Genomic DNA, 17,296 nt, shown 5'->3' with positions numbered 1-17,296 from the left:
TGCCCCATTTTCTATTGCTGTATTAGTGTTTTCCAATTCAGTTTGATTACACAACTATTTCTTCTTTTTTCCTCACAGACTAATCTCTTTAATTAACATACTAGGGAAAAGCTTGAAGAAAATAGCAACAAATATATTCAACAATTTTTTTTAAGATTTTTATTTATTCACTAGAGACACAGAGAGAGAGAGGCAGAGACACAAGCAGAGGGAGAAACAGGCTCCATGCAGGGAACCCGATGTGGGACATGATCCCAGGACCCCAGGGTCATGACCAGGGCTGAAGGCAGATGCTCAACTGCTGAGCCACCCAGGTACCCCCTATATTCAACAATTTATCAAGCAAACCAAATGCCATGAACAGGTAGCATTCAACCCTGGAAAGCAACTGACATTTCCTACTGGTAACTTACTCATTGTAGTAGAGCAAATGAGTAGGAAAAAAGTCATCCATGTATAATAGGATCATCTCATTAAATGCTAAAGATATTGTATGAAAACAGTTCTGAGGAAACTGTAAGTAGAATATTTCTCTTTTTTCCCCATTTATTTTTTTTATTTTAATTGCAGTATAACTGGTATACAGTTTTGTATTAGTTTGAGCTGTACAATATATAGTGATTCAGCAATTCGGGACATTACTCAGCACTCCTCAGGGTGAATGTCCTCATAATCTCCTTTGCCAGTTCACCCATCCCCCGCTCGTCTCTCCTCTAGGAACCATCTGTTCTCTATAGTTAAGAGTCTGTTTTTTGGTTTGTCTCTTTTTTCTTTGCTTGTTTGTTTCTTGAATTCCACGTCTGAGTGAAAATCATATGGTTTTTGTCTTTCTCTGACTTATTTCATTAGCATTATGCCATCTAGATCCATCTATATTGTTATAAACAGTAAGATCTCATTCTTGTTTATGGCTAAATAATATTCCATTGTGTTTATCCACCACATCTTCTTTATCCGTTCGTCTATCAGTGAACACTTAGGTCGCATCCATAGTTTGGCTATTGTATTTACAATGCTACAGTAAACATAGAGATGCACATGACTTTTCAAGTTAGTGCTTTCATGATTCCACAATCATTTCTTGAGTAACTAATCTGATTCACAGTACCAGGCACAAGAGTAAACTGAAGAGCCAACATCCCTGTCCTTGTGTTACTTACATTCAGGAAGACATTCAATAATTAAATTCACACATAAGTATATAAATCTGTGATTTCAGTCCTAATAAGCATATGTATATACCTTTTTCTGAGATGGACACCCAGAAGAGGAATTGCTGGGTAATGTGTATTATGCCAAACTGTTTTCCATGGGGTGCTACCATTTAACTCTCTGACCAGTGGTGTGTGAGAGGTTCTGTTACTTCCCATGAACACTTAGTTTTGTCAGTTTTGTGATGGCACCTCATTATGGTTTTAATTTGCAATTTCTTGATTACCATGGAGTATGAGAATCCACACACACACACACAGTTGGATTTCCTCTTTTGTGAGTTTCTATTCAAGTCCTTTGCCAGTTTTTCTGTTGTTTATCTTTGTGCAGATACTTGATATGTTCTAGATTCTAGGCATTTCTTGATTATGTGTTACAGACATCCAGTCACTAACACAGCTAGAGACCTCCAGACATAACTCTAAAACTCTTCTCAAAGTGCTCAAGCAGAGTCAATAAAATTTTCATTTCCATTCTTTTCTTGGAGACTTGTTTCCTGCTTTCTGCTCCAGCGGTGTGCTCAGGTTCTCCTGCAACATCTTAGGAATTTCCTTCACCTGGCCCTTTGGTTGACCTTGGCTCCTGTGTCTTCCTTCCTCTTTCTTGGTTTACTGCTTCATGTTGGCAGGAGTGTGTACTGTGTAGTAGCTTTCTGGGGAAAGGGTATGAGTGAGGTATATTTCATTTTAATTTTCAATTTATAGATAAAGAAACCAGCTTAGAAAGATTTTTACTTGCTCACAGTCACACATTCAGAAAGTCCTATAGAGCCAGGACTCAGAACAGGCAGTTTGATGATAAAGCCCATGCCCATGTTTATAATCATAATGCTTAACTACTGGACCCCTTCACTAAATGTTCCCATGGTTTCTCACTCACTGCCTGAAAACTTCTAGCCATTCCCACAAACCTGGAGATTTTACCATTTACTTTCTCCCTGAGGATCACTTCTAATGATGCCAAATCAGGCTTCATTCCACCAGTGGTAGAACTGAGGATCCTTCTTAGTAACAAGGTGGTTGACAGTTGACATCCTTCAAAATATCTCAGAAAGACCACATTAGTTTCTGAAAAGACACATGAGTACCATGAAAAGGGTTTAAACTGCCCCTATTCAAAACTTACTCTCCTTTGAAAGAAGTAAAGAGGGTACAATTGAGGAAACAGAAGGGACCCCACTGTATATCACACAGTATGTGACCACATGGAACTGGAAGCAAGGTGTTAATTGGACTTACGTCCAGTGCTTACTTGCCTGTGGTTGACAGAAGAAGGGTCCACTTACAATTACCTGTGTTCAAGGGAGAGGACATCCTGTGGTAAATATTTGGCCATATGCTGTTACATGCGTCTTAAAACAAGATAAATAAGTGCCTAAATGTTGTTGAGCACCGGCTAAGTGCTAGGAATGAGACTGAGTACTTTCATAAACATTACCTCTTTTCTTCTTTTTTCAAATTCTTCTTAAACCAGTAATCTAGGTATGACTACACCATTTTACAAATAAGAAAGCCAAGATGTTGATAGATGGTTTCTCAGGTGATTTTCACACAAATCCCCACCTGAGAATCATCGTCTTAAATAATGATCACATATTGGCATAGGTCATGACTCTGGATAATTTGCATATACAGTGTCTCATTTGACCCTTAACCATCCCTGTGAGGGGGCAAAGCAGGGCTTGTGAGGAAAAATGGTTGGCCCAAGGTCACTTAGCCAGGAAGTCAATTCAGCCAGGCTTTGAACCCAGATCTTCTCATTAGAAACTCCATGCTTTCAGCATTCACTTGGATAAACCTAAAGTAAGATTTCAAATAAGCAGGTTTTCCAACAACTTTTTATCGAATACTGCCATCCAAAATAGTGTAGGGCACAATGGAAGTTCATTCAAAAAGCATTTTAAAATCTTTTACAGATTTTGAAAAGAATGCCATGATAGAGATATAAATAACGTCTCTACTTTTTGCTTCTTTTAGCACTTTGCCTTCCCCTTCCTGGCCCTAGCTGCCCCTGAAATTTGGCTCAAGATTTTGCTGTATCTTTTTTCATGGAGTTAACCTTGAAAAGTACTGGATAAAGGAGACTATGAATTACTGTTATTTTTAGCTGACAGGGAGTTCAGAGTTGATATTTTTCATAAGACATTCAGCAGTGTTGAATATCTGAGACAGAAGGGACTAACCTTGGAGTACTCTTAACTTCTGCGGAAGGAGTTTGACATGTTTTCCAAATGACCAAGTTTCCAGTAGCCACGGCTACATAGCCCTCCATCTAACCCATAGGTGATACGATATGGCGGAGTCAAGTAGCAGGACAGTAGAATTAACAACACCAAATGAGAAAAGACGTGAAAGAAATTTCATGGCTAAATATAAGTAAAGAACAGAAGCAATGAACAATATCGGTTGTGTAGTGTGTTAAAGGCAACAACTACTTTTATCTCTGGACAGTGTAAAATTCATGTTAGATTTTGTGTGCTTCCAAACCCGACCATCATTACTGAGCTCCACACTAGTGCATTCGGTTGCCTGCCTGACAATCCCACAAATGTTGAAGAAGGTTAAATGAGAATTCTTTGTTTTCTTCAAAAAATCAAACACAAAATGAATCAACTTTCTTCTGCAGCCCTCCTTATCTCAGCAAATAACATTAATATCTACTTAATTTCTTAAAGCCAAAAAAAGAAGAGGAGGAATGATGAATTCTGGTTGGAATAGGATGGGAAATTGCAAGTCCAAAGAGCTCAGTCCGAGAAAGCCTGTATGAGAGGGTGCCTCTGAGCTAAGACTTGAAGGAGATCAAGAGTGAGCCATGCAGCTATCTGGGGTCAGAGTGTTCCAGGCAAAGGAATAAAGGGCTGAGATGGAGGCATGTCTGTGTCTCACTCAGGAGTGAAAGGTAAACCTGCTTACTGACCAATATAAAAGATACAGATTCCCTAAGCTCAGAGTTCTCTTCCTATAATATAACCTACTACATGTATGGGAGTCATCCGGCCCTCATCACACCATCTTTGTGCAATGTGGGACTGGGGGAACCCATAAAAAAAAATGCTAATGCTCTGATTGCTGCTGTTGCTTGACTAACAACTGTCCTTTATCACTGACCCAGAAATCTCCATATCCTTCCAGGATTCACAAAACAGTTAACTTGCAAGTAGGGCTAAACTCTTCAATTCTTGACAATGTGTAATGGTATAATATTTGAAGGTAGACTGATAAGTGCAAGATGACTATTATAAACTCTAGGCCAACCACAAAATAAAGAAAGAAAGATAGGGTAGAGAGATAACTGGTAAGCCAAAGATGGAGATAAAATAGAATTATATGGGGCAGCCCCGATGGCCCAGCGGTTTAGCGCCACCTTCAGCCCAGGGTGTGATCCTGGAGACCCGGGATCAAGTCCCCTGTCGGGCTCCCTTCACGGAGCCTGCTCTCCCTCTGCCTGTGTCTCTAACCGCCCGCCCCCCCCCCCCCCCCGTGTGTCTGTCATGAATAAATAAAATCTTTAAAAAAATAGAATTATAAATTATATTTAATCCAGAGGCAGGTGGGAAAAGCATACTAAATAATAGAAGAACAAAGAGAAAATGACAAGCAGTGTGGGAGATTCAAATCCAGTCATGTCAACAGTCACACTAATGCCTCAATTGAAAGAGATTTTCAGGTTGGATAAGAGGTAAAAACCTATGTACTATCTGTAAGAAACTCACTGTAAATAGAACTAGATAGGTTAAAAGTAAAAGGCTAAAGGAAGTTTTATCACGCAAGCACTAATTAAAAGAAAGCTGAAATGCCTATATTATCAGCAAAGTAGACTTCATTAAAAGAAACATTACCAGAGATGAAGAGGGATACCATGTAATGATAAAGGGGTCAATTTAGAAGGAGACCTAACAGTCTCAGATGTGGATGCACCTAACAACAGAGCTTTCAAAATATAGAAAGTGAAAACTGATAGAATTGTAAGGAGAAATTGCAAATCCATAATTATAATTGGAGAAGTCAACATTTCTTTTTCAGTAACTGATACAATAAATAGAAAAATTAGTAACAATACAGAAGACCCAAACAATACTACCAACTTGATTTAATTGACATTTATAAAACATTGTACTCATCATCATCAGTGCACATGAGACAGACCATATATAGGACCATAAAACAAACCTCAACAAATTTAAAAATCTTAAAATCATCATAGAGTATGTCCTTTGACCACAATGAAATTAAACTAGAAATCAATAGGAAGGCTATCTGGAAAATACCCCCAAATATTTGGATAGTAAACAGTACTCCTATGCATCAGAGAGAGGTGGCCAAAGGTAAAGAGAACATATTTTAAAGTTAGCAAAAATGAAAGTGCGGTATATCAAAATTTGTGAGCTATAGCTAAAGAGAAATTTATAGTGTTAAATGCTTCTACTAGAAAAAAAGAGAAAGGTCTTAAATAAGATTGTACATTAAGAACCTAGAAAGAGATCCCTGGGTTGCTCAGCGGTTTAGCGCCTGCCTTTGGCCCAGGGTGTGATCCTGGAGACCCGGGATTGAGTCCCACATCAGGCTCCCTGCATGGAGCCTGCTTCTCTCTCTGCCTATGTCTCTGCCTCTCTCTGTGTGTCCCTTGTGAATAAATAAATAAAATCTTTAAAAAAAAAAAAAAGAAGAACCTAGAAAGAGTAAGTTAAACCCAAAGCAAGAAAAAGATAGGAAATAATAAAAATAAGAACAAAAAATCAATGAGATTGAAAAAAGAAAGAAAAGAAAATCAGTGGTACCAAAAGCTGGTCATGGGGGGGGGAGGGGGTAGGCAATAAAACTCAATACTATAAAACTGATAAATCCGTAGCCAAACGAATCCAAGAAGAAGAAAGAAAACACAGATTACGAGTATCAGGAATGATAACAGGAACATTGAAAGCATAATAATTAATCTTATGAATTAAGTTTCTGGCAATAATTTAATGACTTCGATGAAATGGGCAGATTCCTTGAAAGGCACAAACTTTTAGAGTTTACTCATGAAGAAATACATAATCTGAATAGTTCTGTATCTTTAAGAGTTACTGAATTAGTACTTAAAGATTTTCCAACAAGGAAAACTTCAGGCCTGAATATCTTCACCCTCAAATTCTACCAAATTTTTAAGAAAGAAATATTAGTGTTTCAATATAAATTCCTCCAGATAATATAAGAAGAGAGCATACTTCCCAACTCATTTTATGAGAACATTATTACCCTAATGCCACTACTAGACAAAGACCTTACAAGAAAAGAAATTACAAGTCACTATCACTCATAGACAGAGTCACAAAAAATCTTCAACAACAACAACAAAAAAATTTAAGATTTTATTTATTTATTCATGAGAGACAACAGGGAGAGAGAGAGGCAGAGACACAGGCAGAGGGAGAAGCAGGCTCCATGCCGGGAGCCCAACGTGGGACTCATCCTAGGTCTCCAGGATCGCACCCTGGGCTGAAGGCGGCGCTAAACCACTGAGCCACCCAGGCCCTCTTCAACAAAATATTAGCAAATCAAATCTAGCAAAGTACCAAAAGAATAATGCAGCATGCTCAGTTATCATGTATCCCAGTAATTCAAGGCTATTGTAATTCACAGCATTAAAAGACTGAAGAATAAAAACCATACAATCATCTCAATACACACAGAAAAAACATTTGTCAAAAAAAAAAGAAAGAAAACATTTGTCAAATTCACAATTCTTTCATAATAAAAGGAAACTTTGCGGGGGATCCCTGGGTAGCTCAGCGGTTTAGCGCCTGCCTTTGGCCCAGGGCGCGATCCTGGAGTCCTGGGATCGAGTCCCACGTTGGGCTCCCAGCATGGAGCCTGCTTCTCCCTCTGCCTGTGTCTCTCTCTCTCTCTCTCTCTAGGTCTACCATAGATGGATGGATGGATGGATGGATGGATGGATGGATAGATAGATAGATGATAAAAACTTTGCAAACTATGAAAACTTCAATATTGTACTGTTTAAATTTTATGGGAATAATAAAATACAAAATTTTTTGGAAGAGGAAGGTTATATATACATTCATCAAATTAAAAAAATAGAAGAGGGTTTTTTTTAAATATTTTATTCATGAGCTACAGAGAGAGAGAGACAGAGACACAGGCAGAGGGAGAAGCAGGCTCCATGCAGGGAGCCCGATACAGGACTTGATCCCGGGACTCTGGGATCACGCCCTGGGCCGAAGGCAGCTGCTCCACTGCTGATCCACCCAGGGATCCCAATAGAAGAGTTTTAAATTGACCCTCAGTAATGTATTAAACCGGTAATGATCATGTTGGTTTTAACCAACAGGCTTTCCTGGAATTTATTTTCTGTAGATCGTGCTTGAAACTCCTCTCTGATTTATCCTTAAGATTCACACATATTATCACTGTTTCCTATGTGGTAGGTAGGGCAACTTTTTCATTTTATAAATGAAAATACAGAGATATACCTAATAGTAGTGCCAGAAGCTAACATTTCATGAGCACTTACCATGAGGCAGGCATTCCTCTTTGCACTGTGAAGGTGTTGACTTCTTTAATTCTAACAGCACCCCCATGAGGCAGGCACTCTATCTTTCCTCATTTATAGATCAGGAAATAGGCATAGAGAAGTTAAATAACCTGTCTACATTTTTAAGCAGAGCTGGCAATTAAACCCAAGCATCTGACACCTGGTAGGTGCTCTAAGCCACCGCATGATGCTGCATGTGGAAGAGCCTGAGTCCTTCAAGTCAGGTAGCTAGTAAGTATCAGAGGGAGGACCCAGACTACACCTTCTGACTTTGAGCACCTCACAGTCTTTACTACCATGATGTCTAATCTGTTTAATTGTGCATGTTTCATCTGCTTCTTGTCCTCCAATTACATTGTATCTGTCTTGAAAATATCTGTCTTCTTTTTAAGTCTTCTGGAGATCTCTCCCACTGAACAGGTTGTTAACATATATATTGATTAAGACACAAAAACTTGAGGAAAAATCAAGGATCAGTGAGAAAATACATGTGTATTTTACTTTTCAAAACATGTTTATTGCCTTTTTAAAAAGAAAAGACTTAGCTCTCTAACTTCTTGGAAGAGTGACCATTTAGCAAGCAAGAATGCCTAATACCTACCCTCATCTACCCCACAAAGGCTTCTCATTTCTTTTTCTTTTTTTTTTTTTTTAAGCTTCTCGTTTCTAAAAATCTCTGTTCTAGTGATCACTCACTGGTTTCATAATAAGTGGTTAAATGTGATTTTGACATTACTCAAAGGGTGCAGCTGATTAATCAGAACATGACCTTGGATAATTACTGTTCACAACTAATAGCATAATTGAAGGTAATGTGCTGTATTTAGATTTTAGGAATTGTGGCCAAATATGGTGGGTGGAGGGAAGCTATGCAACACCCACGGAGAAGAACCTTCCTCTGAAAGGTTGCCTTCGAATTGCACTAACATATCATTCATTCCCATTTCGCTTAAGGTTTCACTCTGATTTTTTTTTCTATTATTGACTGTGTCTTCTGTAAACACTTTCAGAGGGGAAAAGTTCATTAGTCTTAACCATTTTAATGGTTGCTATGAAAGTGGATAAAAGCCACCTAACTGTTAAAATCATCACGAAATATACTGCTGTCTGCAAAATTCTAACCAGGTGGTGGGAAATACAAGTAGTATCTGAATAAATGGTTTCACATTCTTTGCTAGTGTTGCAGCCTGACTCCAAATGAAGTTTGAGGCTACACAACTTAGACCTTTTGCCTCAGATACTTTAAAACTAAGCCTTTTGTTACCCAGGAACTAGTGGAGACAACATGGTGAAGTAGCAAGTAGCATCCAAGTACCAATCCTACTCTGGACAGTTGCCTGGCTGACTTGGCTCAGATTTCTCTCTCCGTGATCCTGTAGAATCATCTGTAGGACAGAGCTTTTATCAGCTCATTGGATTGTGATGAGAATTAATTAATAATAGAGCACTTGATCCATCGTAAACATGCAGTACGTATCCATTCCCTTCATTTGTGATACATAAATTATACTTCTTTTCTGGAAGTGGTAGTTTTATCATTTTTTACAGTAGTCTGCGTTCGAATGCAAGAACAGAGTATCAGCTTAAGACCTACAAAATAAGAGCCAGTTCGAAAAAAGGAACTTACTTAGAAACCACGTCTCCTGGCTCCTCCACAGCTCTCCCAGTGGGAGTGCAAGTGCCTTGAGGCCTAGAGGCAAGTCTGTGTAACTACAGAGTGACCCAAAGTAGATTACCATTGCCTTACTTCCTTCTTTAATGAGGTGACAAGTCAGTTAGTACTCTTTTGCATTGGTTTGCAGTATCCGTATTTGAACACCATACAGGCTACTTAGCTTTGATTATAGGCATTTTGTTATCTCCATCAGCAGTCTCCAAAGTGGATGGATACATGTACCCCAGAGGTTGCACCCACAGTCTGTGGAAGCATGAGAAGATAGTAGCAGAGCTTTTCTTTCTTCATCTAAAAAGAAGCAGATTGAGTTTTCCTAATTCTTAGTATTGGCAGGAACAACCTGCCAGGCTTTAGCTGTGTCAGCTGCGGTACTCCAGTTATCCCGAGGAGGACAGGGGAGTTTTCAACTTGGGAGGCTTGGCTGGCACTCTCACCTTTCATTCACTTATTGGTCCTTGCAGTGTATATTAGTCATGGTTGTAATATCTGGATATAACTAAGTAAACCCTCTAAAATGGAGGAGTGGTATGGTTCCAGCAAAAGAACATGGATCAAAGGCAATACACCAATACAAGTACACATGACAGAAAGGAAATGGCAGAGCCGATGCCCCCCTCATCCTAGAACAGGTGCTACATTACAGGGTGGAAGCAGTGATGAACCAGGCTCCTCTCACCAGAGCTGGATGCGCAAAACTGATCAGCATGTTTGCATTATGGATCTGGATTTACTATGGTAAACGGCGTTCTTACTGTGACCAGTACTGTGTTTGCTGTGGATAATGTGACGCCTGGGGGATCAACAAGACATATAGCCAACCATCCAGATTAATTTTAATGATCATACTTTAATGAGTATAAAAAACTGTTTTGTGTTGACAGGTAATCTTTTTAAACTAGTTTCTCTTTTACATATAAAATAGAAAACCTATAAATCTAAATACTTAATTTTTTAACAAAACATTTTTATATTTCTGAATGTCTGACTGTAAATACCCAAGTGTTACTCTCTTGAATTAAAAAAAGACGTATAGTCTTCTTGATTTATTAAAATAACATCATGATCTTAAAATGATTTTGTCAAAAAATAATGACATTCTTTTAGTTTTGAGTGACAAATAGGAAAGGACAGTGTTATTTTCAGAATGCTCCTGTGTTATTATTAGCTTGCTACATAGTTCAGGCTGTGCTGGGACACGAAACAAAAGAAGTTCTAGCTTGCTGCTCATTATCCCTGTTGCTGAGGGATGAGAGTGTGGTGAATAAATTAAATTAATAAACGATCCCCCAAACATCATTTTAGCCATTAGTTTTAGATTCCTGTAGAATGCTGACTACAACATTAAGCCTTTTTTTTTTTTTTTTTTTTTTGAGAATTACTAGTAAGCCTCACAATTGACAGGTTTAAGCTTTAGCTTTCTCTTCCCCACCTTCCGATGGGTGCTGCCATCTAACCAGAATCTAAATAAATTCGAGGTGCAGCCACACACTGGAAGAGCAGAAGTCAGAGGGCTCGCCAGAGCCATGGTGTGGGTGTGGGTGTGGTGTGAGTCGTCAGCCCGGAGCAGTCCAGAGGCTGGCTGCAACGCAGTCATCAGACCCCTTCAGAGAGGACCCCGTGGAGGAGAGGTCACAGAGTAGAGCCAGGTCACCCTGGGACAGGGGTCACCCAGGAACAGGGGGGGCGGGGGTCACCCTGAGATGGGGACCACTATGTGAGCAAGGCACCTCCTGAAAACACACTTGTTTACAGAAGAACACTTTGCATTGCAGGTGATCACCTTCTTCAGTTCCCGATTGCTGCAGGCTGGAGCTGAGCTGTCAGTGGAACGGGTCCTGGAAATCATTAAGCAGGGGGCTGTGGCACTGCCCAAAGACCGGCTAAAGGTAAGACCTGTGAAGGAAGCTGCCCTTGTGCATCACGTGGGCTCCATGTTCGTGTCTGAGCAGGCCCTGCTCAGAGTCACTGTACCTACCAGTACTCGTGCTAGAAAAGGCCCTGTAAACACTGCCTCTCCCTCCATATGGGTACTCAGCGATGCAGAGGGTGTCTCAGAGAACCAAACACCTTCAGAGCATAGCATATGCTATGAGTAACTCCTACACAGTGAATAAAGAAGCACCTTATTTGTTTGATCCAATGAAATAATTCTGTCTTTGAAGACCAAGGGTTGATGGGAAGGCACTGGTGGTGGTGCTGACTACAACACTGGCCCACATGTAGTGATTACTTGGCACTCTGTGGAGCTCTTCCGTTCACTCATTCTGTCCTCACAACCCTTTGAGGCAGGTAGCGTTTTGCTCTAACTTTTCAGATGAAGGAACTGAGGCAGAGAAAGGTTAATGACTAACCCAAAACCACACAGCTAGAAGACTGTGGCACTGGGCGATTCATGCTCGGGCAGTGTGGCTCCAGAGCCCAGGCTCTGAACACCCTCACCCTTCTCCACTGGCCTACAGGTGGCTCTGGAGAGGGAAGCATTTCTTGCATAGGTGGGGGAGCTATTGTATCTACAGTAGGCACTGCCATTTGCAAGTCGGTGTGTTTCCAAAGTGATCTCATGATGTAAAACTCCTACTCCGAGACTAATTTCCTCATAAGAAAGAGTGCAAAGGGAATGTTTCGTGGGGACACAAGAATGTACAGCACTGTAGCATATTTGCACTTTAATGCTTCTTATTAATGTTTGCCTTCACCACCTCTAATATTTTGAGAGTGCTCATTCCTAAATGAAAAACACAGGGCATCCTAGTGGACGCGTGGCCTTCTCCATCATCACCTTTGATCACAACGAACTTGTGTCCCAGAGTTACTGTTTTAAGGGCCATGTTTTCAGCACTATCAGAGAACACCGCTGCTTATGAATGCTCGAGAGAGATTGTGGTAGGACATGAAAATATTTTCAGTTATAAAAACAGAATTTGTAAAATAATAGCACGTGAGTCATGGTGACCACTTAGAGAACTCCACCGAAAGCAAACAGCAGTGGGGTTGGTATTTAGCAGCTGAAATGGCACCACCGTGTGGCGGTAACGTGAACGCTGACTGCCGCTCACCAGACCCTCCAGCTCGGGCTGGACTCGCTTCCTGACAAGAGTCTAAATGTAAGGAATTCATATCGTTTCCCCTCCTACGTAAAGACTTCAATGGGTGTTTTTGGTTCAAGGGCATGTATGCACATGCATGCACACTTTTTCCAGTTTACTTGAACTACACCATGGGAACCAGTACAGAAATCCGTGAAGATTGGACTGGCTGCTCATGGAACGTGATGGGTCTTGGTCTTGGTGTCTGAGCTAAGTCAGGAAACAAGTGGAGCTATCAGGAGGCTGGAAGGAAAGGTCACAGGGGCATCAGGAAGGAGATTTGAATATAATCAGAGACTGGGTGAAGTGGAAGTAACAGAGATGGAGCCAAATAACAGTACATCTCGGTGATGACCTGGTCTGACTTTGGCCATGAGTGAGGGACAAAAGTGCTGTGCCTGTGGATGGAAGTCAGTGTGGTTGAGCCAGCTACTGAACGGGTAACCAAGGACGGATCATTCACATAGGCTTCTCGTATAGTCCCTTAGGACAGTAAGCCACAGGGTGGAGAGAAAAACTGTGAGCCAGGTGCTGGCATCTGCAGGACTGTAGTCTAGATGGCAGTAGGCATAAGCTATATAGACCAGAGGAAGCTGGTACCAGCCTCATGTGAGCTGAGCTTTCTGTTTTAGGGTAGAGGATTAGGGGGCACCTGGGTGGCTCAGCGGTTAGGCATCTGTCTTTGGCTCAGGGCGTGACCCCAGGGTCCTGGGATCAAATCCTGCATTGGGCTCCCTGCAAGGAACCTGCTTCTTCCTCTGCAGGCAGGCAGACAGACAGGAAAAGACAGTGTTATTTTCAGAGTGCCTGCCTCTCCCTGTGTCTCTTACGAATAAATAAATAAAATATTTTAAAAAAAAAAAAAGGATAGAGGAGTAATAGCCAAAAAACAGTAATGAAAGCAAAGTACCAACCCCACCTCCAGACCCTGAAGTCTGGAATGTGAAAGAATGAGCAGTGTCTAACTTCCAAAGGCTCCGAGGGACTCAGAGTCCCAAGAGAGCTGGGTTTCACTTGAAGAAGGAAGGAGGGAAGATTCCATGCAGGGACTGACAAAGTAGAGATACTTAACAGCCCTGAAATAGGTGTTCAGAAGGGCACTGTGAGCTAGGAGCTGTGTGACTGAGCATCACATTAGTAAAGCAGGCTGTGTGTAGAAGCAGCTGAAGTTACTCTAAAGAACCTAGAAATCACGGATGCTGAGGAATAGAGGGTATATTACCTAGAGAAGAGAGGACTTTGGGAAAATAGAAAAACTGTGTTCAACTACTTTAAGGACTATTCTGTAAAAGAAGAACTAAGCAGTTACTAAGCTCTAAGCCAGAGGACAGGGGGAGAAGTTGAACCAGGACAAGTATTAGTGCAACCTAAGGGAATGTTTTCTGAGGACCTAAGTCTCTCAGCAGTCCATACAAGGCTTCGTGAGACCACAAAATATTCACCCCAAAGTCTGGATGGTAAGTGTAAGAGGAGTACCCGATGGCAGGGGGACTCAAATCTATAACAGAGGGAAACAGGTTGAAAGGATTCCCATTTTAAAAAGTATAGAGGTTGATCCCAAAGACTTCTTACAATTCCTTAGAGTCTAGGCTTCCATCTCCTAAAATTCCGTGAAGAATTTTCATAGAGCAGAGCTCTGGTAACATCCCCCTTCCCTCGAGATCAGGCCCCTGTTGCTACCACGTACAGTCTGCAGTCCTTAGACTGGAGCACCAGACCTGCATGTCTAGCCCCCGCTGCCGTTCCCACCTTGGCTCTCTGTGCTCCCCCCTCTCCATCCCGTGCCCCAGCCAGTCGGCATGATGTCCATGCCTTTTCCTTCCTCCTGCACGTTTGGAGTTTGGATTTGCTTGTGCGGCCCTCTCTTTGCAGTATATCAGTCCCTCTCCCCTTTGCTTTTCGCTTGTCCAAACTCTAAGCACCCAGAGGCCTGGCTGAGTTTGAGAACCACTATTGAAACCTTTCCTTTTACTTCTCACCCTACTTATGCCTCCTTCTTCTAAATACCCACAGGGTTTGACAGACACATTTGGTGGGTCTTCTGTCCTTTTTCATCCTGTATGTAGTCGCTCAAATGTTTTCTCTCTCACTCAACTGTAACTTCTTAAGAAGAGGGGTCACATCTTGCTTATCTGCATCCCCTTGATGCCTAGTTCAGTGCCTCGTGCTCAGTACTCAGTAAATGTGATGAGAAGATCCATGAAATGCTCACTTTATCTGCTCTGAAGAGGAAATGGGGACTTGTTAGAAGGGCCACAGTAGATGGTAGCTACATGTAGCAATGGACAAAACAGATAAAAAATGCCTGTCTTCATATAGCTTATTTTCTGGGGGGAGATAGACAATCAGATTAATAAGTAAAATGTTTGCTGTTTTAGGTAGCAGTAAATGGGAGGAAAAATAGAGAGGAAGAGGAGGACAGTGAGTGTGAGGAAGAAAACAGTTTGGATGGGGTGGGCAGAAGATAGTTGAACCTGTACCACCTTTGTATTTTTTGTTCTACATTTTCTCTTGAAATAATTTTAGACTTACCAGAAAAGTTGCAGAAACAGCAGATAGAGGTCACTAAACCCTCCACCCAGGTTTCCTAGTGTCAACAACACATACAACCATAGGACAAACAGCAAAACCAGGGAGTTAACATGGGTGCAATACTATCCCCTGGATTACAGACCTTATCTTGTTGCAGGGTTTTCCTCCAAGTACTCTTCATTCTGCCCCGGTCCCACCCAGGATCCCACTTTGCACTTAGCTGCTCTGTCTCCTTATTCTGCAGCCTTTGGCCTGTTCCTCAGGCTGCCCCTGCCTTTCATGACTGTGACGGTGTGGACAGGGCTGCCCAGCTGTTTTGCAGAATGTCCCTCAGTTTGTCTTTTTTCTGATGTTTCCTCGTGGTTACATTGAAGTCACGCGTATCTGACAAAAGTACCCACAGACGTGGGCATCAACTGTGTCCTCAGTTCATAGAAGCAGGAGGTACATGGTGTCAGCGTGTCTCCTGCTGGTGATGGTTATCCTCAATCGTTTGGTCAACGTGGTGCCCACCGGCTCCCTCCTGTGAACACTCACGGCGTTTCCCTTCGTAATTGATTACAGTCTTGGGAGCAGAGACTTGGCTAATTTGCCCACTGATTTTATCATCCACCAGTGGATCTTAGCTGCACAATTATTGCTGTGGTGTTTGCCTAATGATAATTTTGTATTTTGTTATAGATGATGATTCAGTACTACCACTTATTTTATTGCTCAAATTGTTCTAGCTTTGGCCAGCAGGAGCTCCTCCAGGTTGGTTCCGGCATCCCTCAACATCCCCCATCTTGTTTGGAGCTCACCTTTACTTTTCTGGGACACAAGATGCTCCAGACTCATCTTGTATTTTTCCTGCCCACCCTTATTTATTTATTTATTTGTTTGTTTGTTTGTTTGTTTTCTTTTCTTTCTTTTTTCTTTTCTTTTCTTTTCTTTTCTTGTCTTGTCTTCTCTTTCTGTCTTTCTGTCTTTCTATCTCCCCTGTCTCTTCTTTCTTTCTTATAAATGGTATTTAGGAAACAAGACCTGGGCACTAGGCCACCTTCTTCTTAGAACTCACATACCCTTTCACTTGCTCAGCCAGTGCTTCCTCACTTGTGTTCTCATACCAGGTCCTTTCTTTCTTTTATATTTATTTGTCCCCTTGATAAACCTTAACTCCTTTCTTTTGGCTTATTGCTCACTACTTGTGCCTTTAGTCCATTTTTTTTTTCTTCCTCTTTGCAATCCTGGATTTTCTTTTCTGATTCCTTTCGTGAATGCTCCTCACCCAAAGGCCCCTCCATGGACCATAACAGATAGTGAAAGTTAATTAGGTCCTTATAATACTTATCTTAAACTGAAACGAATTACAGTATACAGACTATGTGTTTGAACGTTAATCTGCTGTTCATTTGTTATACTGTATTCAGAAGTGTTCTCTATATTTTGAGACAGTAACAGAGAAATGAAAATATAACTCTGTTTTTCGGGATTATGGCTAAAGAGAGAGATTTATTGATCTGTGGGAAGTCCCAGGCGAGTTAACTCTTACTTAGAGCAAGATCCTATGGAGACCAAGGTCATAGATAAATCCCTTAGGTCGGCCAGTTCATTTTGTTCTGAAATATAGCAAGAAAGCATACTCTTGACTCCAACTTACCATCTCACTCTGGTTGCAAGAGGGACAGATGATGGAAGAGGGTGATTTAGTCTAAAAAAGGGGGGGAGGGGGGCAGCCCAGGTGGCTCAGCGGTTTAGCGCCGCCTTTGGCCTAGGGTGTGATCCTGGAGACCCGGGATTGAGTCCCATGTCAGGCTCCCTGCATGGAGCCTGCTTTTCTCCCTCTGCCTGTGTCTGTGCCTCTCTCTCTCTCTCTCTCTCTCTCTCTCTCTCTGTCTCTCATGAATAAATAAATAAAATCTTTAAAAAAAAAAAAGAAAGAAAGAAAACCATCCCCTGTACTAGAAAAGAAACTAAAGTTATATTTATTCACAGATGGTGAGTCATCCTCAGTTGGTTTAAATGATAGCACATTATTACCACAGATGTTACCAGGAAAAAAGGCTGTTTATCTTTATAATCAAGTCTTATCTCAATTATTTTAATCATCTTTTTGGCTTGAGTATTTATGATAAAACGAATCACTTAAAACCTCTAGAGTTTAATTCATAGAATACTGCTGTATCTAGAGTTGATTGAAAATTCAAGCTGTGTGTTGAATAATATTTGTATTATACAACATGACAACACATTACTGCCTTTCGGTAGTTTACTAATATAT

At 41.1% G+C, this 17,296-nt stretch overlaps 1 protein-coding gene across 4 annotated transcripts in view; it reads left to right on the top strand.

Moving 5' to 3' along the window:
* Window positions 1-17,296, top strand: part of DYM (dymeclin) — a 341,383-nt gene that overhangs the window by 284,089 nt on the left and 39,998 nt on the right. For all 4 annotated transcript variants that reach the window (XM_077899788.1, XM_077899791.1, XM_077899790.1 and 1 more), the window contains one exon: window positions 11,191-11,304. In XM_077899788.1, coding sequence (XP_077755914.1) covers window positions 11,191-11,304 — 114 coding nt within the window. The remainder of the gene's footprint in view (window positions 1-11,190; window positions 11,305-17,296) is intronic.

Source organism: Canis aureus, chromosome 6 (genome assembly GCF_053574225.1).
Source record: "Canis aureus isolate CA01 chromosome 6, VMU_Caureus_v.1.0, whole genome shotgun sequence".
Taxonomy (NCBI): domain Eukaryota; kingdom Metazoa; phylum Chordata; class Mammalia; order Carnivora; family Canidae; genus Canis; species Canis aureus.
Note: the sequence above shows the minus strand (reverse complement) of the source record. Positions and strands in the feature narration are given on the sequence as shown.